The sequence below is a fragment of the Myotis yumanensis genome, unplaced genomic scaffold (genome assembly GCF_028538775.1).
Source record: "Myotis yumanensis isolate MYYU_CA2020_CCGP unplaced genomic scaffold, mMyoYum1.0.hap1 SCAF_16, whole genome shotgun sequence".
NCBI lineage: Eukaryota > Metazoa > Chordata > Mammalia > Chiroptera > Vespertilionidae > Myotis > Myotis yumanensis.
This window is the reverse complement of record NW_027223767.1, coordinates 3,394,687-3,420,079: the sequence shown is the minus strand read 5'-3', so window position 1 is coordinate 3,420,079 and position 25,393 is coordinate 3,394,687. Positions and strand designations below refer to the sequence as shown.

General features: G+C 44.4%; 2 protein-coding genes across 3 annotated transcripts in view; one reads left to right on the top strand and one right to left on the bottom strand.

Annotated features, from left to right (window-relative positions):
• Positions 1-5,410, bottom strand: part of TTC19 (tetratricopeptide repeat domain 19) — a 29,068-nt gene extending 23,658 nt beyond the window's left edge. Inside the window, exons 1-6 of one of the 2 annotated variants that reach the window (XM_070393248.1) lie at positions 5,186-5,410; positions 4,988-5,106; positions 2,886-2,996; positions 2,411-2,449; positions 1,604-1,660; positions 1,228-1,289 (exon numbers count right to left, since the gene is read on the bottom strand). In XM_070393248.1, coding sequence (XP_070249349.1) covers positions 1,228-1,289; positions 1,604-1,660; positions 2,411-2,449; positions 2,886-2,996; positions 4,988-5,106; positions 5,186-5,369 — 572 coding nt within the window. In that variant the 5' untranslated portion in view covers positions 5,370-5,410. Of the gene's footprint in view, positions 1-1,227; positions 1,290-1,603; positions 1,661-2,410; positions 2,450-2,885; positions 2,997-4,185; positions 4,555-4,987; positions 5,107-5,185 lie in introns of those variants that run through there. The other variant, XM_070393250.1, reaches the window with a different exon arrangement.
• A 136-nt stretch (positions 5,411-5,546) lies between these two features.
• On the top strand, positions 5,547-25,216 carry ZSWIM7 (zinc finger SWIM-type containing 7). The gene is made up of 6 exons (XM_070393612.1): positions 5,547-5,701; positions 7,504-7,525; positions 13,571-13,673; positions 22,562-22,666; positions 23,984-24,103; positions 25,002-25,216. The coding sequence occupies exons 1-5, from the start codon at positions 5,611-5,613 to the stop codon at positions 24,098-24,100; spliced, it is 438 nt and encodes a 145-aa protein (XP_070249713.1). The 5' UTR covers positions 5,547-5,610; the 3' UTR covers positions 24,101-24,103; positions 25,002-25,216.
• The last annotated feature ends 177 nt before the right edge of the window (positions 25,217-25,393 follow it).

Here is a 25,393-nt window from a genome sequence, read left to right as displayed (position 1 = left end):
ACTGGGAGTCAAAGACCCTCAGAAGTGCTTGCCCGTCTAGCCGTTCCTGGTGACAAGGGTCAGTAGGGACCAGTGGCAGGGCCCCTCGCCTCCATGAGCACCAGACTTGATGTTATTCCAAATCTCTAGTACCCAACTTCTGCAGCAACTAAAATCTAAGGAAAAGCTTGTCTTAGGTCTTCCCAGAATATAACTCTCTAGAGCAGCGGTTCTCAACCTGTGGGTCGTGACCCCTTTGGGGGTATAATGACCCTTTCACAGGGGTCACCTAAGACCATCAGAAAACATATATATAATTACATATTGTTTTTGTGATTAATCACTATGCTTTAATTATGTTCAATTTGTAACAATGAAACTACATCCTGCATATCAGATATTTACATTACGATTCATAACAGTAGCAAAATTAGTTATGAAGTAGCAACGAAAATAATTTTATGGTTGGGGGTCACCACAACATGAGGAACTGCATTAAAGGGTCGAGTCATTAGGAAGGTTGAGAACCACTGCTCTAGAGGAGTTCTTTGCTTCCACCCTAAGTGTTTCTTCTTTGAACTCCATCTGGAGAGAACGAAAGGCTCCGGCCCTCACTCATCAGCTCCTGACACACCCAAATGGTTTTCTAAAGCCTTTTCTGTGTAGCTGGCAGATTTCCTTCTTTCTAAGGATCGAGACTCATCTAATACTTTTAAATGAGCATCAACTTCCTGTCCCACTTACCCAGAAGTCTCTCTACTCCTAGGTATTTCCCCTTCCTAAAATCTAGCTACCTGACCATCTCTGGATGCTTTAAAAATACTGCCAACCAAACCAGCCACTAAGACACTCCATAGCAACTCTCATTTAACTTATACCTAACTTCCTGGTTGGGTAATACTTATATCAGCAAAATGGTTTCTTCAAAGTTTATTACCCCTAGCAGCTTTTGCACTGCTTCCTTCTCTTCTAGAAAGAGCTCAACTCAAGTTGCTTCCCTTGATTAGCTTTGTCTCTGTGCAGCCAGGGCTGAGGGCTATATTCCTCACTCAGCAGGGTCACTGAAACAGCAGGGGCAACACTGGGAAAGGCTGAGGATTTCAATGATGAAGAAGGGAACACTCTGAATGTGACACCCAATTTTGTGAAGACCCAGATGATCTGGAGACCCAGTAGGTAAATGAAAACTATACACCATCCCGGGATCACAGTTTTCTGTCCACAGTCCTAGAGGCTGGCTACACTTACCGATTCTGAGCAGCATAGATACTGGCCAACTTTAGAGAGATTTCAATTATTGCATTGTCTTCCTATTGGGAAAAAGAAAATACATGACAAGTAAAACTTCCTCATGGACTATTTCAGATCAACCTCTAGATTGACTTGGGCCTGAACGTCAGTCTTTATCCTTCTGGAGGAATTAGGCACCTGTGAATTCCTCAGCTACCATGCTTTTGCATGAGTGAAAGAGTGGCAGTTTTCACACAAGTCCGGGAAGAGGGAGGGACCTACCCCCTCCCCGCCCCGCCCCACAAAGCACATGTTGGGAGCTGGGTGTTTTCAGGAAGCAAGACTATTTTGAAACCAACTTCAGCTAGGGCCCAATCCTAGGCAATATTCTTACCTGTTGCATGCCCCCTCCAAGCAGGTAACTCATTGTTGCTTTAAAAAGTTTTTCTGCCTAAAAGCATAAGGAAAAGATTTTTGTTTTATTTGGGGCCACTATCTAGATGACCCTGGATTCTAAGTACTAGTCTGATGCATCATTCCTCATAAAACACAATATGCACACACATTCACATACAGAGAAAAGTATCCTTGTGATGGGAAAACAGACTAAAAATCTGGACCCCATATGCTCTGGGCACCTTAAAAACTATTCTGTGATGAGTGAAAACTTTAGAAGTTAACTTCTAATCCCAAGCCACTGTGGCAGAGACTGCAAACTATTCCCTACTATTCACTCTCCTCTCCATCTTTTCAGTTATAGAATCTCCTTAATTTTGCATAAGTCAGCCTCCTTTGCAATTAGGTATGATCATATGATAAAGTTTTGGTCAAAAGATACAGGCAGAAGGAATGTGAACAATTTTTAACTCATATTTTTTAAGTAAGCTGCGTGCCCTCCATCCTCTCCTCCTTCGTTCCTGCAAACTGGAGATGAGCCAGCTGATCTATGCAGATGGGGACCTATCTAAGAAGAAACCTGGGCTTCTAGACCACTTCATGGAACAAAGGTACAAAGCCCCCTTTGGTGATTAACAACCTCTGGACTAATGCACTAGAGAGAAATACACCTCCGTCTTGTTTGAATCACTCTATTTTGGGGTCTCTTTGTTACAGTGGCTTAGCCTGTACCCTTACTAACAGTGTTCCCTTGAAGCCAATCCTTCACAAATTCAAGATATTACAAAGTGATTTACTTACTTACATTTTCAAGCTGACCCCGTATAAATGCTAAGTTGGCCATCTGAAAATAAATTATAAATTGTTTTTCAGTTTAGAACACCGTGTTCTTACTTTAAAACTTTTAAGCTAATGACTCCTTTTTGCTTTCATCCTCTAATTAAAAAATTGTTCAGAGAAAAAAAATACGTCACTAATCTATCAGAAGCAAAGCACAGCAATGGTATGAGAATAAATAGTTGCATATGCTTTGTGGATGTCAATCCAAATCTAAATTCACTTATCCTCAAAAAAAACAAATGTTAATGATATTTGTTTCTTTTGAGTCTGGGATCGAAACTTCTTATAAGTGACACCCCAAGGATAATAAAAATTAGAGAAAAAAAATAAAACTTAGTAAAACAAAAACCAAGAGGGTCTGGAATATAAATCAGTAGTGCTAACATCCCTTCTCTTGCATCCACCCTTCATCAGTGGCTGAGATTAGTTACATGAGTTACCAAATCATAAGTGTAAATGATGGCCTTCTTGTTATCACTCTGAATGGCAAGACGAAGTGCCTCATGCAAAATTAGCTCAGCCTCTTCTGGCTCATCTTTCATGATGCTCAACTGAAAAGAGAAAAACATGAAAATGAAATGTAAAGAAAGCAGATGATGTGTTACCAGACAGAAGAGGATATGGCTGTACATCCCAACACATAGAAGGAAGCCATTCATTCATCAAATATTCACTGAACGCACCAGGCATTATGTCTACAATGGATGGCCATATGACCAAGTCTTGGCCAACAGATGCAGACAGCAGGAATGTGAGCAATGTTTGCATCATGATTTAAAAGAAAGCTCCTTGCCCTACACCTGTATAACAAATATTATGGATCTGAAGAGTTGTAATCTGGTATGGTCTCACCCTGACCACTGGGTAGGGTACACTGGCTCTTGGATCTACAAGGAGGTGCAAAGTCAGCCACTTCCTGAGGCCACCCAGCAGGAGCTACAGAGAGATCTGCAGATTCCTCCTCTTTGCTTGAGGTTTGGACGTGCCCAGATGAGGCCCAGCTGTGAAGCAATGCAGGCTTTCTTTTGGAAGCTCTGGGGCTTTTTGACCCAGCTGCAGTTTGTTAGGTTTTAGATTGCAAAAGGCCAGGCCATTCATATGTAAAAGCTTCTGCTCACAGCTTGGGTGGGGTTGTAAATTGGGTGGGACAACTTAATTACAACTAATGATAAGACCTATAAAGAAAATAATGGAGAGAACAATAAGGGTGTCCTCTAAATGGGGGCCAGAGCTTTCCAAGTAAGTGATGGTTAAACTGAAGAAGGATGAGAGAGTCACCCAAATAAGAAATTGTGGGGGGAAATGACCCAAACAGAGAGTAAGGAATGAGCAAAGGCCCTGCAGACAAAAGAGAGCAGTTCTTTAAGAACCATTCAAGAAATGAAAAGAGATATGAAAGAAAGATGGTGAACCAGAGGATTACTGTAAGTGGGTGGGCAAGGTTAAGGTGGTGTCAATCTTGTAGGGTCTTGCAGGCCATGGCAAGAAATTTGAATTTAATCATAAAGGCAGTGAAAAGCCCCAGCCAGGTGGCTCAGTTGGTTGGAGTGTCGTCCTGTACGCCAAAAAGGTTGCGGGCTCAAACCCCTGTTGGGTCGAGAACGGGAGGCAACTCTCTCTCTCTCTTCCTCTCTCTAAAATCTGTAAGAAAACATATCCTCAGGTGAGGATTTAAAAAAAAAAATGCAGTGGGAAGTCATTCAAAGTTTTTAGGCAAGAAGATGATACGATCTGACTTACTTTCTTAAGGTCACTCTGGCTGCTTGGAGAATGGACTGCAGGGGCGATAGGGCGGCGCCACCATGTGGCTCAGTGATAGCAGAGGCGACAAAGGAGAGGGGCTGATTTTTTTATCTGTTGGCAACAGGAACTGTAGCTGGACTGTAAGTGTATTGGGAGGTGGTGATAAGACGCCTCAAGTTTTCAGAATCACTGAGGTTTTCAGGCTAAAGAACTGCACTGACGGTAGTAAAGAGAAGGCGGTGAAGGAAATGTGTTGGGAGGAATTTAAATTCAGGTTGGTTTGCGGCCAGTTCATCGGAGAGGCAGGCTGCGCCTCCCCGTGCAGAGGGCGCGTCGGTGGCGCCCTGCGGCGTGGAAATGCCACCCTGGACACTGCGGGCATCGGGGGGCAGGTGACCCAACAGAAGAGCAGGCAACCTGGGGGGACAGGAAATAGAAAGGAAAGCGGCGAAGGACGAATGTAGAAAAGAGGACCGGCCCGCTCAGAGGCACCACTGAACGTCACTCCCAGGCCGTTACTGCGTGTGAGAAACTCTCTGCCCGTCCGGCCACCTGGGCTGGTTCGCGGACAAAAACCACAAGACGTTTCCGCTCATTCCTGCCCCAAGAGCGACGCCCGGTGCCCCTTGCACCTGCACCTGCGCCGGAGACGGCGGCTCGGGAAAGCCTTGGAGACCGACAGCCGGGCCGGACTCCAGCGCCGCCTTCGCCCCGCCCCGTCCAACTCCGGGCGCTTGACCTCGGAGCCGCCATCCCGTCTTCGGCCCCGGGGTCGGGCGCGCCGCGGCAGGGCCCTCACCTTGGCTCGCTTCAGCAACCGGATGATCTCGGCCTCGGCGTCGTCCTCCTCGGCGTCCGGGGCGGCCCCGCCCGCTCCCGGCTCCTCCGCCGCCGCGGGCCTCGAGAACCACGCGAGCGCTGCGGGAAGGGACGCCGCGTCAGCGCCGCCCACGCCCCCGCGCTCCCGGCCCCGCGCGCCCGGGCCCGCGACCCTCACCTGCCAGCAGCGGCAGCAGGCCCGGGCCCCCGCCCTGCGGAGCGACTCGGGGCGGCGGCACCCCCACCGCTGGCGCCCGGCCGCCTGCCGGCCCCGGGGACAGGTGCGCCCAGCAGCGCCGGCCCCGCCGCCCCGCGGCCCGCAGGAGGGCTCTGCCCAGGCCGGCGCCCAGGAGCCGGAACATGCCCGCGCCGCGTCCTCTGCGCCCGGCAAGCCCGGCCGGCCCCGCCCGCAGCGCCCAGCGCACTCAAAGAGCAGGGCCGTGACGTAGCGAGGCGTCAGCCGGGCTGTCCGCATGCGCGATGACGTAAGTGGACGTCACTGCGCCGCGCGGCGCCCCGCCCGCGGCCGGTGCTGGGCTCCCTCCGCAGACACGCCCGCGCGGAGCTCCGCGGGCCTTCGGAGGAGGCCGCGCCCGCAGGCCGATGGCTGCGGCCTCGCGGGCGGTCACGCTGCCGGCCGTGGTGGAGGAGCTTCTGAGCGAGATGGCCGCGGCGGTGCGGGAGAGCGCGCGCGGTGCGGGCCGAGGGCGCGGGCGCCGGCGGGCGGGCGTGTGCGGGGCGGGAGCATGGGAGGCCGGGCGGACGGGCTCCGGAGCCCGCAGGCCTAGAGGAAGGTAAAAGCTTAACTTATTAAACGTGCCGACACTCTTTTTTCTCAAAATCTGTTAACTTTAATCCTTTCACATACTTTATTCAGCAAATAAGTATTTTAGGGCCACAAAACCCAAATGCTCAGGCAGTGACTGGAGAAACCTGAATATTGTGCAGGCACCTTTTCCCCGCAGGCCAGCAGAGGGCGCTCTGACCACGCTCGGTTTCCGCTCTGAACAAACGCACCGACTGGGGGGAGCCACTCCGCCAGTGCACACATGGCCATTGAGGAAGTAGCAGATGAGGCCTCAGAACTGCCGCTGCTTACTCACTTGGCTGGCACTTCTGTTAAAAGGACTGCACTTTTAAAGGGCTTATCTGGAGTTACTGCTTTTTTTAAGAATTGAGAAGAGCAAAGCCAGTCTTTTTTCTCATTTCAGTTAAAACTAATGCAATATATATCTTAAAAAATTAGGCCAGCCAGGAATTAAAACGCCTTCCAGTCCCAAAAAGGGTAGGTAGAAAGTCAGCCTGGTGTCAACTCGGTGGTCGCCGGGAGTGCGCCCTGTCCCAGGGCCTTGGCGCTGCGCTGAGGCCGGTTTGCAGGCCGCCCCGGACCCTCCTCGGCCAGGCGGCCGCCGCCATGGAGGCCTGATCATTTTCAGCAGAACTGTCTGCTGTTTAAAAAGCTGCGCTAGACAGTCATACTCTCCCTGACCACTCCCTTTCCGTGGTAATACTTCTCAGAGCATTTGTATGATGTGAAACTAGGCACCGCCGAGCCATGTAGGAAGCTAGGATTACTTTTCCTTTCCTGTGTAACTTCTTTTTTTCCTGGAGTTGCAGCTGTTGTGTGTACATTGGCTTCTTTAGTTTTCTGTATGTTTATCCCTCACTCAACCTCAAGCTCATTATCAGGGCTCTAAACCTGTCCGCTAGGTGTTGAAACGACCAAGATGTTTTATCAGCTTCATTTTCCTGTGGACCGGCTGCTCTCCAGGCTCTCTCCAGAGCTCCCTCCACCATTCTTATCTCGGGATACCCATTACTGATAGTGAACCTTAAGTTCCTACAATTTTTGTTTTCTTAGTCTGCTGCTTCATTTTATAGAACCCACTAGATGTCTAGTGCACTAAATTTGTGCAGGGGTTGGGGGGAGTCCCTCAGCCCAGCCTGCACCCTTTCCAATCCAGAACCCTCAGGGGATGTCCTACTGCTGGGCCTAAACAGGCAGTCGGACATCCCTCTCGCAATCCAGGACCACTGGCTCCTAACCACTCGCCTGCCTATCTGCCTGATCTCCCCTAACCACTCGCCTCCCTGCCTGCCTGATTGCCCCTAATTGCTCTCCCTTGCTGGCCTGATCGCCCCTAACCACCTCTGCCTCGGCCCCACCACTGTGGCTTTGTCCAGTCTAATTACCATATTACCCTTTTATTAGTATAGATACTGACTAGCAACTTCTTGAAGGAAAGGTACATGAAATGTACTTTTTGAGGTTTTACATGTCTGAAAAAGTTCTTTTCCTTTCTTAGATATTGTTTCTTCCTGTCATTATCCTAGAGAGTTTATGCATTTTATTTTTTTAGTTTATGCTTTTAGAAAAGTCTTATTATTGTTTAGTGGAGTATTGGGAAGGAGTAAAATTAGATCCATAAGCTCATTTTTATGTTTGTGGTCACTGGTTTAATATGATTAACTTTCTTTCCATCCCTGTTTTTACAGTTCCTGATGAGCATCTGTTATTGTAAGTATATGTCTTATTATGTGTGGGGGCTTTTAATCTTTAATGTGTTTTAAAAGCCAAATCCTTTCTCTTTTTTAAAAATCTAAAAAACAAACTAGAAACAATATTTTCTTGACATGATTATTAAAAACCCATTTCAAGTGAATAGCCAAAACCATATTTGATTGTACAAGGCATTCCCACATTGTCTTGAATACCATTTTGTTTATGGTTGTTTAGAAGTGTAGCTGTTACAAGAAATTAGAATACCTAAATGCAAGCAAAGAAATATCTTTATTTATAGATGATAGAACTACTTTTTTAAAACCAAGAAAATAAAGTTAAGTTCAAAAATATAGACTCTCAATAGCAACAAAAAAGTGAAAGCTCCCTAAAAATAAATAATATTTAATTGCATATGTGCACTTACACTTAAAAGTCCACAAGAGCCCTGGCCAGTGTGGCTTAGTTGATTGAGCATTGTCCCATGCACAGAAAGGTAGCTGATTTGATTCCTGGTCAGGGCACATGCCTGGGTTCCCTGCTTGACATCCAGTAGGGGGCATGCAGGAGGCAGCCGGTCAATGTTTCCCTCTCATTGATATCTTTCTGTCTCTCTTCCCTCTCCCTCCCCCTCTGTTTCTCCCTACCTCTCTCTCTGAAGAAAAAAAAAAAATCTTTAAACTGAAAGTCGACAATATACTGGTAATTATCTTAGGGGGAATGAAAGAATTAGAATTTGGAGAAGGGTTTTAAACTTGTTTGTTTCTTAAATTGTTTGTATAAAGATTATATGTTAAAGAACTCATGATTTGACACAGAATTATCCATAGAAAATCTCCATATGTTTTTTCTAATACATTTTTAGGAAAAATTACTACTTTTAAAACAAAGAAAATAGGCAAATACCAAAAGAATGCAATTTACCAAAAAACTTTGGGAGAAAAAAGGTAAATCTTACTAGTGGTCATAAAAATATAAACTAAAATAATGAGATAACTTTCCATCTATAAAACTGACTACCACAGAAAAAAGGTTGGTAAGAATATTCCAGATGTTGGCAAGAACATGGAGAAAAAGATTATTAATGCCCTCCCAATAGGAGTGCAAATTAGAAGGTAATCTGGCAACAGGCAATAGGAGCTTTAAAACATACACATTCTTTGATCCAGAATTCCACTTATAAGAATGTACCCAAGGAAGTAATCATGGATGTTCATAAAGATTTTGCAGTGAACATATTCCTCCATATTGTTTATGGTAGCAAAAAAAAAGGCGCAAAAAAAGCCCACCACACAAACCTGGAAATAATCTAATTCAGATTAGATTTAATAAACTAATTATCCATAAATACAGTCTGGGAAAAATAATTCATCTTTACAGAGAAATTCTTTGTAACTGTTAAAAGTGATAAAGAAAAATATTGCTTTCAAGAGATATTCATAAGCCCTAGCTGGTTTGGCTCAGTGGATAGAGTGTCAGCTTTCGGACTGAGGGGTCCCGGGTTCGATTCCGGTCGGGGGCACATGCCTGGGTTTCGGGCTCGATCCCCAGTGAGAGATGTGCAGGAGGCAGCCGATCAATGATTCTCTCTCATCATTGATGTTTCTCTTCCTCTCCCTTCCTCTCTGAAATCAATAATATATTTTAAAAAGAGAGATGTTCACAATGTTACAAGGTGGACAAGGCAGGTTAAAATTTTTTATTAGATCCATTTTTAAAGTTAACTGTGATTACCTCTGATAAAGTTATTACCAAATTTTTTCCTTTGTTCATAGATAATCTCTATATGTTTAATGTAGGAATTTGAAAAACTATTCCCATTCCAGTAGTTTTTTTAATAAAGAGACTAGTTTGTTGGAAAATGAAGAAGTTAAACATTTTAATTTTAAAGTCTTAGTAGTTCTGTCTTCTTCTTATGTGTCAACACATATGAATTCTTTTTATCTATTTATTTATTTATTTATTTTAAACTTTTTTTTTTATTAAATCTTTATTGTTCAGATTATTACATTTGTTCTTCTTTTTTTCCCCCCATAACTCCCTTCCTTCCAGTTCCCACCCCACCCTCCGCCCTCACTCCCCACCCACTGTCCTCATCCATAGGTGCATGATTTTTGTCCAGTCTCTTCCTGCATCTCCCACACCCTTTTCTCCCCCAAGAATAGTCAGTCCACTCCCTTTCTATGCCCCTGATTCTATTATAATCACCAGTTTATTCTGTTCATCAGATTATTTATTCACTTGATTCTTAGATTCACTTGTTGATAGATGCATATTTGTTGTTCATAATTTGTATCTTTACCTTTTTCTTCTTCTTCCTCTTCTTGCAGGATACCTTTCAGCATTTCATATAATACTGGTTTGGTGGTGATGAACTCCTTTAGCTTTTCCTTATCTGTGAAGCTCTTTATCTGACCTTCAATTCTGAATGATAGCTTTGCTAGATAAAGTAATCTTGGTTGTAGGTTCTTGGTATTCATCACTTTGAATATTTCTTGCCACTCCCTTCTGGCCTGCAAAGTTTCTGTTGAGAAATCAGCTGACAGTCGTATGGGTACTCCCTTTTAGGTAACTGAGTTTCTTTCTCTTGCTGCTTTTAAGATTCTCTCTTTGTCTTTTGCTCTTGGCATTTTAATTATGATGTGTCTTGGTGTGGTCCTCTTTGGATTCCTTTTGTTTGGGGTTCTCTGCGCTTCCTGGACTTGTAAGTCTATTTCTTTCACCAGGTGGGGGAAGTTTTCTGTCATTATTTCTTCAGATAGGTTTTCAATATCTTGCTGTCTCTCATCTTCTGGCACCCCTATAATTCTGATGTTGGTACGCTTGAAGCTGTCCCAGAGGCTCCTTACACTATCTTCGTGTTTTCGGATTCTTTTTTCATTTTGCTTTTCCAGTTGGGTGTTTTTTGCTTCTTCGCATCTCAAATCTTTGACTTGATTCTTGCGCTCCTCTGGTCTGCTGTTGGGAGTCTGTATAATATTCTTTATTTCAGTCCGTGTATGCTTAATTTCTAGTTGGTTCTTTATCACAACATCGAGGGTCTCATTAGATTTCTTGTAGATCTCAATCAGTTTATCGGCGGCTTCTAGACAGTTCTTGAGGGACCTTAAAAGTGTGGTTCTGAACTCAGTATCCTCCATTGACAATTTTGTCCTGTTTCTTTGTCTCCGCATTTTTTACGCTTTCTTGGTGCACCCCCTAGTGGTCTTTGTGCGCAGTCTTGTTATAGTTAAGCCTTGATTGTTGTAGTTAATACTAGGGGGATTTGGCCTCCAGGCCAACTGGCTGTGAGAATCAGCTGTGTCTGCAGTGGGAAAACTTCTGTCCTCTGGGGAGGTGCTAATCTAGCCTTTGCCTGAGGCGATCCAGCAAATGGCTCTGCGCAGGGCTTGGGCGGGTCGGGTCGCAGGGGATCAACAGGGCGGGCGGAGGGAGCAGTTATGGCTGCTCTCAGTCCCGTCCCCAGAGGCTCTGCCTCTCAGAGTCCCAGCAACAGCTGCAAACCTCGGAGAGAAAGCTGCCCTCGCATTCTGATCGATGCCAGACAGTCCCGCTTCTCCCGTTTGAGTCTGGGTCACTAGAGACTCGCCCAGAACTGGAGCTCAGAATCTGAGACTCCCTCCCGATTGAAAACGACAACTGCGCCCTCAGCCACCAGCCCGCTCTGCGTGCACCTCCGCACCTTTGTATTTTCCGCACTGCGCCTCCTCTGAGTCTCAGTACGCTGTTCTCTTTCCTTCTAGTTGAAGAATTTCTCCTCAGCCAGCCTTCCTGTGGTTCTGGGTGATGTCCGTTCCGTCTTTTAGTTGTATTTTTGAAGTGGTTGTGTGAGGCAGCAAACTCCGGTGTTTACCTATGCCACCATCTTGGTTTCTCCTCTGAATTCTTTAAAATATTAACTTTTTAGCCCGGCCAGCGTGGCTCAGTTGGTTGAGTGTCAACCTATGAACCAGAAGGTCACGGTTCGATTCCCAGTCAGGGCACATGTCCGGGTTGCAGACTTGGTCCCCAGGATGGGATGTGCAGGAGGCAGCCAATTAATGAGTCTTTCTCATCATTGATTTTTTTTTTAATATATTTTATTGATTTTTTTACAGAGAGGAAGGGAGAGGGATAGAGAGTCAGAAACATCGACCAGCTGCCTCCTGCACACTCCCCACTGGGGAAGTGCCTACAATCAAAGTACATGCCCTTGACCGTTATCGAACCTGAGACCCTTCAGTCCGCAGGCCGACGCTCTATCCAGTGAGCCAAACCGGTTACGGCACCATTGATATTTTTTAAAATATAATTTTATTGATTTCAGAGAGGAAGGGAGAGGGAGAAAGAGATAGAAATATCAATGATGAGAGAGAATTATTGATCAGCTGCCTCCTGCATGCCTCCCCACCCCCACCCCCCCGCCCCCGAGGAGATCAAGCCCACAACCCGGGCATGTGCCCTTGACCAGAATTGAACCTGGGACCCTTCAGTCCGCAGGCTGATGCTCTACCACTGGGCAAAACCAGCTGGAGCTCATCAGTGAGATTTCTCTCTCTCCCTCTCCTTTCCTCTCTGAAATCAATAAGAAAAAATATATACATTTTTTAAATAAATAAATAAAACATTAATTTTTCAGTTTTAGTTCAACCCAACCATTTTATTTTCCAGTTCATAAAAATAATCCATACTCATTAAAAAAAAAATGTTCTTGGAAAATAAAACATAAAAAGCAACAACAATCATACCACCCAGTGATAATCACTATTACATTTTGGTTTATTGCCTTCTGGTTTAAAAAAAAAAAAAGGTTTATTTTGAGATAATTGTAGTTTTTTAAAGAAAAATTAACATAATTGAGAGTTTCTAAATATATAATTTTGTGTCTAACCTTTCTCACCTAATATAATAATTTTCCCACATAAGTTTTTCTGATATGTCATTAACAGCTGAATGGCTTTTATTATTAATGAAAAAGTACAAATTTAACACCTATCTGATGGTCAAACATGAAAAATTATAATAGGGGGTTGGTGAGGATGTGGAGAAAATAGAATTCTCATACAAGGACTGGTGGGGGTGCTATTTCCACTGTGGAAAGCTATTGGGAATACCTATTAAAATTGAAAAATGCATATATCCTAAAACCCAGCAATTTGCTTTTACTTATATACTCAGGATAAGTTCTCGTTTATGTGCACTAAGGGACAGGCACAGGGAAAATTGAATATTATTTATAATAGTGTAAAGTGGAAGTTATCAGAGTGCCCATTGATAGGATGCTTATAAAATAGAAGTACTTTTATATATATGTATAATGGAATATTATTCAAAAGGTAATTAAAATTTAAAATTTTTCTTCTTTTTGTTTTGTTTTGTTAATCCTCACCCGAAGATATTTTTTCCACTGATTTTGAGATAGAGTGTAAGCGAGAGGGGAAGGGGACAAAGGAAAAAAAACATCGATGTGAAAGAGATATACATCGATTGGTTGCCTCTGGCACGTGCCGAAACCCAGAGCCAGGGATTGAACCTGAAACCCAGGTACATGCCATTGACCAGGAATCGGACCCGAGACCTTTCGGTGCGTGGGCCAACCTTCTAACCACTGAGCAACACTGGCCAGGGCAGCTTGCATCATTTTCAAAAGCATGTTGAGTAGAAAAAAAGTTACCAAAAAGCCTACAATGTACCTTTTGTTTTAACTTTTAAAACGGTACCACATATACCATGTTTGTTTGTATATATGTGTGTATAAAAATACATACACACATACTGTATATAATAAAATATAAAAACATTAATAGGAAAGAAACCAACAAAAGCTTATGGTTGTCTCAAGAATGAAGGGAAGTTGGGAAGAAGAATAGGAAGCACTATGAGGCATAAAGAGGGCTTCTTCATTTATAAATAACATGTTAACATTTATTCTGGGGGATTGATTACATGGATTTTGCTATATTATCTTTTTTTCCAAGCTAAAATGAATTAAATTTTTTTGAATGCTGCGCGTGATGCTTTGGGTCAAATTACTGAGGTGAGTTTTAGAGTCACAGTCTAACCTGAAACCTTTCTATTTCTCAGGCTGAAGTTTGTCTTTGGCTCATCAGCCCTCCAGGCCTTGGACCTAGTTGATCGACAGTCCATCACTTTAATCTCGTCGCCCAGTGGGAGGCATGTTTACCAGGTAGAAATCTAGAGGTGGGATTATCTCAACAGAAACCCCTTAGGACAAAATGTTTTCAGGAATCTCTGTGGAAGCTGGTGACCAGCTTTAAGTATTTCCTACACTGTTGAAAAGCATTTGACCAAACTTAGTACAGAAAATTAGTGTTTTAGTCATTAAGTAAGATAAATATGACCTATTAACCCTACGTAACAGCAATGTATAGAGCCAACAGTGCTGTGGAGGGCTCTGCTCAGATCTAATGGAGTGTACTTGACTTTTGCTTTTCCCCCCAAATGTATTGACATCTTCACCTTGTTCATAATCTCTTGCTTATAAACAAAATCCAAAATGCATTTTAAGGTCCTTCCACATGTTCAAATTCATCAGAAATGATCTTTTAAAAGGGTTGTCAGGAAATGTTATTAAGGGTCAAACTGTGCTAAATGCAGACAATCTACTTGGACTTGAGTTTTGCCTCTAGAGTTTAACACAGGCAGATTTCTAAAGTAACAGCCTCTTTTCAGGCTCTGAGTTACTTTCACATGTTGATAATTCTCATCAAAAACCCAGCAATGTATTTCTTCAGGAAACTGAGATGCAGAAAATAAAACTAATGGTCACTGCTGGCAGCTGGGATTTGTAACTGCTATCCCACACTGCCTGTTTTCATATAAAGAGTGAGCCAGACTCCAACCAACCCCCAACCTTCCAGGTTAGCTGTATGAGACAATGGTAAGTGCAGCTGGTATTGAGGGAAGGGAATATTGAGTGAAATAAAAATATTGGCAGTGATCTCTAAAATTTTGTGTCTGGCTTGGAAGGCGATAAAAGAAGCTGTCAGTTCTTATGAATGAACTAGAGGCCTGGTGCATGAAATTTGTGCACAGAGGGGTAAGGGGGGGTCCCCTCAGCCCGGCCTGCACCCTCAGAGGATGTCCAACTGCTGGTTTAGGCCTAAACCAGCAGTCGGACATCCCTCTCTCAACCCAGGACACTGCATGCACCAATGACCATACTTTTCATACAGGTGAAAGGCATCTTGCTGTTGTACGGTGTGCTACATTTTTTTGCCCTGATTAGAAAAAGTAGTACATAACATGATCCTTCTGAGGCAATAGTACCATTTTCCCCATCTTATGGGTGGAAAAACTGAAGCAGAGAGAAGTTAAGTAATTGGCTTTGTCACACAGTTAGAAGTGTCAGAATCAGGGCTGACCACAAAATGTGCAAGCCAGAGTCCATACATGTCATCGCTGCATCATCCTGTTTTTTCATTGTTAGAGTAGCCTTGCCAGGTTTTAATTTTTAAATCTAAGAGACTGTTCCCAGTATATAGGGTAGGGTCCCTAAGCCTGACCAGCGATCAGGGCCAATCTGTGGGGCGACTGGCAAGCGGGGCAACCAGGGGGGACCCCAGCTGGCACCCGCCTTGGCTGGCATACTGACGCAGCCCCTGTTTGGTGGCTCCGCCCCCCAATCGCCGCTACTGGTTGCCTCTCTCCCAGGGGACATCATAGCGCCACTGGTCGGTCAATTTGCATATTAGGGTTTTATTATATAGGATTTCAGGCCCTGCTGAAGACCAGGAATGGGGGAATATATCAGTGTTTGGATTCTGGTTAATTTGCAATGAACTTCTCAGAGCTGAGACTATGTCAGATAATTCTGAGTGAGTGAATGACCTGAGCAAAGCCTGCTGGGCCAATAGGTGCCTTTGCTTAGTGAATTAACTTGCCATTCCACACAGTAGTATAACATAGCCAACCTGGCAAAATCTTCATACATTTCTTCCCTAAGGAAAATGGGGTAATTAGTGTTGAATGTTGTGGTTAAAACTTTTGGATTGTGTTTACTTAAAAGAGGCTGCCCATTAGAATTTTCTCCTGGTGAATTTATAGATTAATAATCAGAACTATTAAATAATGTTTGTAACTGAGAAGATATTTTTTTTTCTTGTTTTTATTTTTTTTTGTTTTTGTTGTTGTTGTTGTGAGGAAAAGAAGACTAAAATGCTAATGACCTACTGCTAGGTGACCACACTGCTGTGAAAAATAATAAGGACCTTTCCAAGTAATATGATGAATTAACCAAGTACAGGTCCCCCAGCCAGCACTCCTTCTCCGAGCACAGCTCCAGATGAATAACTGCTAAGATGTGTTCAGTGTAGGGGGCACTGATTCTCAGCCTGCTACTTCTTACATATTTACTAAAAAGCCAACTTCTTTCTACCACAAAAGAAAGTGAATGAAATAGCAATGCTATATAAAGAGTCAGGAAGTAGAAAAGACAACACTCATTTGATTTCAACGCACAAGAACCATGCCCCCAAACAAAACTACCTCTTTGCCTCTTCACTCAACCTTTTATTAATAAGTTGGACTTGCAGAGTATAATGGGGTTAAGATTTGAAAGCCTGGTCTTTGTTCACAACATTCATTTCCACACCTCATTGTCTTTAAATGGAACAAAGTGAATCCAGTTTTCCTTTTCCCAGCCTCATTTTTCCCATTTTGCTGATTCCACTCACCTCCACTCCTCCCTCGTCAACATTTGCTCTTGACAAAGGCTATATTGGCATTTGTGTTTATTACCATATGAATTTAACTCAATTACTTGCATTTTCTGCCTTATCCCTCTTTATGGACTGAACTATTGTGTGCCTAGTAATGCTACATATACTAAGTGGGAAGTATTGCCAGAGTTTCTGAAATCAACCCACACAAAAAAACATGTTCCATTTTAAATCAAGTCTCACACAAGTAGCACTGAGTGGCTGGCTCTAGGATTTTCTTGAAGTCAATGCAAAATATAAATTGTTAGTAGAACAACAAGAAATCACTCAGGATCCTCTGTGACATTTGCCCAGTTGAATGTTTTTTTTCTAAGGGGTAATTAGAGGTTGTTTAATTATCTATGGATACAAGAGCGCTGCAGGTTCCACCACCCCAAAACTCAGTGGCTTAAAACAATAAGCATTTATTTGCAGGTCAGCTGGGCATTTCTTCTGGTTTTAGCTGAGCCCATCAACATGTCTTGTGGTTGGCTGGCCAATTTGGGCTGATGTAGAATGGCCCTGGCTGGGACGACGGGAGTAATTCAGCTCTGCTCCGTAAGTCTCGTCCTCCATCAGACTAGCCCAGGCTTGTTCTCATGGTGACAGAAAAGGGCAAAAGTGTGAACAGAAATGTACAAGTGCTTCTACAAGCCTCGCCTGTCAGTCACATTTGCTAACATCCCATTGACCAAAGCAAGTTCAATGATGGATCTGAGTCAGGAGGTGAGACAGAGTGCCCTTCCCAGAGTGGAAGGGCACCGAGTGGAAGGGCACTGAGTGGAAGGGCACCGGGTGGAAGGGCACCGAGTGGAAGGGCACCGAGTGGAAGGGCACCGCGTGGAAGGGCACCAGGTGGAAGGGCACCGGGTGGAAGGGCACTGAGTGGAAGGGCACCGGGTGGAAGGGCACCGAGTGGAAGGGCACCGCGTGGAAGGGCACCAGGTGGAAGGGCACTGAGTGGAAGGGCACCGGGTGGAGGGGTGGAAGGGCACCGAGTGGAAGGGCACCAGGTAGAAGGGCACCGGGTGGAAGGGCACCAAGTGGAAGGGCACTGAGTGGAAGGGCACCGGGTGGAGGGGTGGAAGGGCACCGCGTGGAAGGGCACTGAGTGGAAGGGCACCGGGTGGAGGGGTGGAAGGGCACCGAGTGGAAGGGCACTGAGTGGAAGGGCACCGGGTGGAAGGGCACCGAGTGGAAGGGCACCGGGTGGAAGGGCACCAGGTGGAAGGGCACCGAGTGGGAGGGCACCACGTGGAAGGGCACCGGGTGGAGGGGTGGAAGGGCACCAGGTGGAAGGGCACCGGGTGGAAGGGCACTGAGTGGAAGGGTACCGGGTGGAGGGGTGGAAGGGCACCGGGTTGAAGGGCACTGAGTGGAAGGGCACCGAGTGGAAGAGCACTGAGTGGAAGGGCACCGGGTGGAGGGGTGGAAGGGCACCAGGTGGAAGGGCACCGGGTGGAAGGGCACCGGGTGGAGGGGTGGGAGGGCACCGAGTGGAAGGGCACCGCGTGGAGGGGTGGAAGGGCACCGGGTGGAAGGGCACCGGGTGGAAGGGCACTGGAAGGTTTCAGGGCACAGGTTGCGGATACAAGGAAGGACCAAGAAGAACCGGGACCTCTAAAGCGATCAATCTTAGCAAAGAAGGCAAAGTCATTTTGATGATGTCCAAAGTTCTTCAGCAGAAGTTTCTGTTTTGTTTCATTTTTACTGTCGTCTAGATAGCTACTCAAAATTGATATGTTGTTTTTTTTGTGTGTGACAAAAACTCTTTAAAAAACAACAACCCCACCCCACCTTTGGAAATCTCCATTGATTTCCAATTTAAAAACTGTAAGTATAAAGCTAATTCTAAAATATGATCTATACAAGTTCACCATTTATTTTTGTCTACTGACTAGATGGGAATCAGTGATTCCTTGGTAAAAGATGTCAAAACTACAAACTTGTGTCTCAAAAGCCTCACCTTCCACCCAAAGAAGCAGCTAATGGATATTAGATCCGGAATTTTCTTTATCAGTGTATCTCAGATTATTGACAGTTCCACAGAATACCAGCAAACAGTACATCACAGTCTTTCACCAGAGCGGACATAGCCACAACAACAATGTTCAAAAAAATTTTTTAATCTTAACCCTTATCATTCATATCCCGATTGTTCTAATACCTCTGACTATGAAAAAGGAAAACAAAATATACCTTTGTTCTCACCATGGCTGGGTGACTTAAGTTGGTTGGAGTGTCATCCCATACGCCAGATGGTTTTGGGTTCCGTTCCCCGTCAGGGCACTGGCTTTGTTTTTTTTATAGCCAAAGTGATTTAAGCAAGAAGGATCTTTGAATGTTTCCCATGTCTTTTAGTTTCGGATTGTTTTTGTGTCAGTTCCGGTATCAGCGTACACTTAACTTGCCCAATTGGACTTCTGAGTGTCCTCTAGTTCTTCAATCTAGTTATTAGTTAAAATATTTTTTTAATGTTTTTATTGATTTTAGAGAGAGAGGAAGGGAGAGGAATAGAGCGAAACATCGATGAGAGAGAAACATCGATTAGCTACCTCCTACACTGCCCCCTACTGGGGATTGATCAAGCCCGCAACCTAGACATGTGCCCTGACCTGGAATCAAACTGGTGACTCAACCTTTGAGCCACACTGTCCAGTCTAAAATCTTAAAGATTTTGTTTGAAATATTTCAGTTATTGTTGACTTTTTGTTCCTCCTAAAATTACCATGACTTGTTTAATTTTCATCATTTACATCCTGTATTATATTACCTTGCTTTATTTGTCATAAAAATGGTAACTTCCTAGAATATGGTTGTCAGCTTGGACTTTGAATCTTATATAAACCCTCAAGTTAACCTTAATGGTTTCATTGCATTGTAATATAGTAAGAATTTGGCTTAATTCAACGGTTCTGAAATGATAAAAGTTGAATCAGGCATTGCCTTGATACCTGCTAGTTGTTTTCCCATAGTTCAACTTTCTAATATTCTTCCTGTCCTCCAGGTATAATGGTAATTGTGCTAAAGTCGACGTTAAGTTTTGGTCACTTGAGTTGTTTTTTTTATAAACGTTCTTGGTTCATCTAGGAAGAGGGATGCATGTCAGGAAAGGCTAAGTTATGCTGTGGTAACAATGACCCCAAAATTTCAAGGGCTTACAGTTTTATATGTCATTCATGCTGCAGATCCATTAAAAGTCAGTGCAGTTCTGCTCTAAAATATTTTCCTCAAGGGTTCCAGTTGGTGGAGAAGCCCTCCCTATGTAGACCCGTGGATCTCACCACAGAGAAAGGAGGACATGGGATGCATCACTTTTTATGTTTCTGCTTGATTACTCAGTTTACTGGCTAAAGCAGGTCACATAGCCAGGCTGTACTTAATAGGGCAGGAATGTGTAATCCTCTTTCAGAGAGAGGCACCAAACACGGAGAACAATAAGCACACAGTTTCCCGCTGGGGTGGCTCCTAAGAGGCTTGGAGCCGTCATAAAGCTGTGCCTGTGAGTGATGGCCCTCTACGGTGGCTCACCCTCCTGAGAACCTCACTGAAGCCACAGCAGACTTCCTCCAAGGGCCGTTCCTGCACGTCCGGCCATGGGTCTGAGTGTCCTCTTCTGAATGTTTCTTTTTTTAAAAGCTCTCTCCTTCTCAGGGTCAATTCCAGGCTATGTATGGGAGCTGGGAGCAGTTCCCATAAGAGGTCATGCTTCTATTGAAGGTAAAGGAAGTAGGTGATCCCTAAGGTCAATCTCCATTTCCAAACATTTCTCAGATTTTTGCCTGAATATTGGGTTCACTAGTTGTTCACTGCTGGATAAGGAAGAAGCAGATTCATAATTTGCTGTCTCTTTATGGTATTTACTGCCTCAGGTGGTTAAACACTGTATTTTTAGTCTGAGCCAGTCTTTGAAAGGATCAGGCAGGGGAAACTAGAATTTCTCCCCCTCTGTAAATCACCAGGCATTAATTTATTCAGCATAATCCAGAGTATTCTGATAGTGGGCCAGTACCAATGTGGGATTCCAGGGGCTTCTGCTGAACTTTATATCCAGAGAGAAGAGGTAACGGGCGATAACTAAGGCTGAAGAGATCTAATGTTTTAGTCATTGATAATACTTTGGAGACCCAAGAATTATCATGTCGCTGCTGGGTGTTGGTGGGTTTTCTTTAGGGAAAAGAGTCTACTTTAATGCTCTCCCTTAAGTTTTCCAAGACAGCCCCAGGTGGTGTGGCTCAGTGGATAGAGCATCGGCCTGGGGACAGAAGGGTCCTGGGTTTGATTCCAGTCAAGGACACATGCCCAGGTCGTGGGCTCGATCCTCAGTGGGGGGCGTGCAGGAGGCAGCCGATCAATGATTCTCATCATTGATGTTTCTATCTCCCTCTACCTTCCTCTCTGAAATAAATGAATATATTAAGTTTTCCAAGACACACTAGGGAAATTCCTCCACTGATACTCAGTGATGTAGGTGATACGTTAAAAACGTCTCAGTGCCTCACGGGAAAGGACCTGATTTGTCACTGAGGCTGAACTCTTTAATGGATATAGTGGGTATCTTATCCAGTCCTTGGCAGTTCTGGCCAATCTCGCAGTCCCTAAGGAATTGTGCTGCTTTGCTCAGAAACCTGCAGTGACATGGCCTCACTGAGTCAGTGGGCATCAGACAGAGCACAGCCCCTGAACACTGCTGTTCTTTGGCTGAAGCCTTACCTGTTGTGTTATTTTTTGTGGGGGAGAAAAGAGGAAAGAATCCTAGGAGGACTGGCATTCTTTTTCAAAATAAAAACGTCCTGGCCTTTTCATTTAGATTGCTATCTAGAGCCTCAGCCTAATTTTAAAGCCCTGTGGCAGTTCCTGGTGAAATAACCCTCAGGATGTTTCTACTTCCCTGGGATACTGATTTTACATTTCCAGTTTGGAAAGTCACTGCAGGGACGCAGCGCTCCACATTTTTGTTTGGGCTGTTTGTGATGGACTTAATTACACAAGTGGCTTCTTCAGGAGTTGGTCACAGATGCATCATATTTCCCTGTGCGTCTCCTTTTTTGTCTCTTGATTGCCACAAGGCTGTTTGTTTTGGACAGGGCCTCTCCCCACCCTTCACATTCTCTGCTTCCCTTCCATCCTGCCGGACGGTCCGGGCTTGCCTCTTTCAGAGACCTCCATCCTGAGCAACCTAGTCATCCCTCTTGCAAAGTTCTTTATTTTCTCTGCTCTCCAATGCTTTTCAAAAACCTTTTCCCGCTTCTTTCTGAAATCTTTTTGCCTCACTACTTTGATTCAGCATAATCCAGAGTATTCTGATAGTGAACCAGTCCAGTCAATGTGGGATTCCAGGGGCTTCTGCTGAACTTTATATCTAGAGAGAAGAGGTAACAGGTGATAACTAAGGCTAAAGAGATCTAATGTCTTATTCATTGGTAATACTTTGGAGACCCAATAATTATCATACTCTCTTTTTAAAAAAAATATATTTTTATTGATTTCAAAGAGGAAGGGAGAGGGAGAGAGAGAGAAACATCAGGTGAGTGAGAATCATGGATCAGCTGCCTCCTGCACGCCCCCTACTGGGGATTGAGCCCGCAACCCGGGCATTGCCCTTAACTGGAATCGAACCCGGGACCCTTCAGTCTGCAGGTCGATGCTCTATCCACAAAGCCACAACAGCCAGGGCTTATCATACTCTCTTAAGGTTGTGGTAGAAACTTTAGAAATTCGCAAACATGCTGTGAAATACCATAGGTTAAATAAGAAACACCACAATAAAAGGTAGATGAAGGAGCGCCCCCCCCCCCCCTTTATAGTCATCCCCTGGAGTTGGCCCTCTGAATCACTACATAGAGGAACAAAGTGGTTTGTGTAGATGGTTCACCTAGCCTACAACTCTTCACACTTGGAGTGCGGGAAACGAGTTAAGTCGGCTCGCGTGAATTGCGCGTACTCCGCGGGAGCCGTCTTTAACTCGGTTCATATAGATTTGCGGTGGAGTGCGGGAAACGTGTAAACTCGGGCCGATTGTAACTGCGTATTACCAAATATTTGTTTGTAATCCACCCTTTTGGTGGATGGAACAAAACCAAAAGACAGAGCCATCTTATATTTTGGCGGGAAATTCACCCACACTCCAAGTGTTCAGTTTCATTGCATAAAGTCATCAAGGGGAGAGCTCTGAGGAGGGAAGAGTCTGCACACAGGGGAATTGAGATTACACTTTTTTTTTGCAAAACGTAACTGCAGTTCTTCCCAGTGCAATTTGCAGAGTAACTCTGAGTCATCAAATAAAGTCAAGGGAAGAAAGCAATTTTTCAGCACAGCTTTTGAAGTTTGGTCCCATCTGTCCTTTTCTTTCTAGGTGCTTGGAAGTTCTGGTAAAACATACACATGTTTGGCTTCTTGTCATTACTGTTCATGTCCTGCGTTTGCCTTCTCCGTGCTCCGGAAGAGTGACAGCCTGCTGGTGAGGATGGCGCAGTCTCTTCCCACTGCCATTGAATTAGGGAAGAAATTGGTAGCCCTTACTTCATGGCTTAAAAGTTGTACAACGTGGGAATTTTACTACATGTTGAAACAACTTGTTTATTATCTTTGACTTCAGTTAGTAATCTCTCTTGGGTTTAACCTCCCAAAATGCTGTGTCATTTTTAGAAATACATCAACCCCAGTTTATTACTGAAAGGGTCATGGACTACGAAGCGTTTGGGAGGACAAGATCGTCCTGAGTGGGTTGGCACTGAAAAGTTGGCACTGGGGGATGAGGTAACCCAGTAAAGTATGAACCAAACTGGAACCAGGTTGGCAACCTTCCAGGTCCCCAGCTCCAGCCATGAGGTGTTTCTTCCCACTGCCCATAAGACAGCCTGGCACTTCCACCTGAGGCAGGAGAGCACAGTGGTGCCTTTGCCTACTTCACAGGAGTCCAGAGCCTCGAGCAAGGAAAAGACATACAACTCTTTACTCCAAGGAGAAAGCACCACTCACCTGAGAGTAGGTAGCTATTTTTTAAGTCTTGCCAAAGAAGAAAATTATAGCATCCATCCCATTCTTACCCTTTGTTTTACACTCTTAACTTCATTAAACATCTTGGGAACTCGGTAGCAGATTGGGTATCCCATTGTACGAGTGGCTACATTCATAGCTGATGTGCCATAAGCTTATTTCACTGTTACGTGACATGATTACACCAGGCCCCTTCAATATCTAAAGCTGCGTTGTGGGTTCAGTGATACAAGGTCCAACATAGATCATCTCTCCAGAGCTGTGTACAGGCTGGTGTATGTGAGGGTTCTGCCAGCCCACCTTTACCCCTCCACCCCCCCTCATCCCCTAGAAGTGTAACAGGTTAAAGAAGCAGACTAGATTCTGAGCACATGGTTAAAATGGGGACAAGAGCTGTTCTCAGAAGGAGCTGTCAGATGTAAATGAGATCATGTGAAGCACCTAATAACACTGCTTTAGGAAGGCTATTCATTGCTATTAGCAGCTTTCTGAAGGTAAGGAAGAAAGAAATATGACTTAGGACTCAGATGAGGAGCCTGCTGTGGTTAAATACCTGTGCCAGCCTGTTTCCCACACAGCAGGCTAAGTAAAGCTTCCTTTGTGCCCTCTGACTTCTAGAAAGAATACATCTGCCGCAGCTGTGTCTGCAGTTTCTAAGCAATGCGTTAAAGGCCCATAGTCTGTGCCCCACTCCTTTCCGGCTACTGTAATGGTAGTGAGAGGCCTTGGTTAGCCTGGCTGTCGCAGTTTCTAACCGTCTGTGTGTTTTATATTCCAGTGCAAGCATCTCTTAGCAGTTTATCTTAGTCAGATTATGGGGACCTGTCAGCAGCTAAGTGTTTCGGATAAGCAATTGACGGACATATTATTGATGAAGAAGAATCAAGAAGCATAAAAGGTACAGACTATCATTATCTTTCGAAATAGAAGTAGCAACAAAAGTCCATTTAACCTATGGCTCATAGGGAAGAGAGGTGAAATAGATCCAGAAAGTTGTTACTGTCCCTTTTTTCTTATGGACTATAGGAGGCACTGTGGTTGGAACCCAGGATGTGTGTATGGTTTGAAGCCCTGTACAAGTCTCCTCATGAAAATCTGAACCAGTTTCTAAGCCCCATGGCTAAAAAATTTCCTAGATGGAATCAAGCATTTTGGACTTAAATAAAGCCTAATACCATGTCTTGTCCACAATTAGATTATTAACTGAGGTACTAGTAATTTTAAGAGGTTGAAATGCAAGACAAAACTGAGTAGGATGAAATGTAGATGAGTAAGTGTTAATTCTTTACCTTGGGTTCAGAAAATTATTCTGCAGCAATGAAAGATCAGAGCAGAGATGTGGCCAAACAGCAGCCAAGTATAAATAGATTTACTGGGGTTCTGGTTTCAGGAGCTTCAGATACCTGTGGTGCTGGTGCCAAAATAGCTCCAGTAGACTGTATTGTTAGAATGGTAGTATCTAGACCAACGGAAGTACTGGTTTTGTGCTACATGCATTTCTGAGCTTTATAACAAGCCAGATGAAGGAAGGGACTAAAATTCATGTGCTGAAGGAAGCAGAAGAAACTACTATGGATTTCTAGTCTGAAGAAGAAAAGGCAAAAGAGAGACCAAGAAGAGTGCTAGGAGGGAGGAAATGGGGCTGTTTGGACCCCCAGGAGAGTGCAGACGAGTTATGATGGTGGAAACGAGACAGATGCAGCACTTTACAGGCACAGCTGTCTGTCCCGCCAGAATGGGATCCGAGGACAGGAATGTGCTGTGTGAGGGCTTATAAACCTGCATTGTCTTTACAGGGATATTGCAGAAGCAGCTGACGCAGTGAACAAACAGATGAAAAAGATCTTACAGCCTAGGAAACCTCAACCCTGTGCCCCCAAAGCGTGAGGTGCTAGTGAGTGAGTGCTGTGTGAGAAGGCCACGATGTTGCAGTGTTCTGTGGTGGGCAGAGCCTTTTGTTACGATGAGGTGTGGCAAATAAACTGTGAAGATTTTTCTGCTACTTGGGAAACTTCAAGTGGGTATAAGCTTATATTTTTAAGCAGACTTTAGGATAAAGAGTAGAAGGGACATGCAGCTCTGTATGACAAGCCAGTGCAGCACCCTAAGCTTGATTTCTTTAAGTTTTATTTTTATTTCACCCAATATAATACACAATTGTATAATTTTACTTAGTAAAAATTTCACA

Bases quoted from the DNA above. Each gene is read 5' to 3' on its own strand.
- ZSWIM7 (XM_070393612.1), top strand. From the start codon at position 5,611: ATGGCTGCGGCCTCGCGGGCGGTCACGCTGCCGGCCGTGGTGGAGGAG. The intron at 5,702-7,503 runs GTGCGGGCCGAG...CTGTTTTTACAG, and splicing joins GGTGCGGGAGAGCGCGCGCG to TTCCTGATGAGCATCTGTTA. The intron at 7,526-13,570 runs GTAAGTATATGT...TCTATTTCTCAG, and splicing joins CCTGATGAGCATCTGTTATT to GCTGAAGTTTGTCTTTGGCT.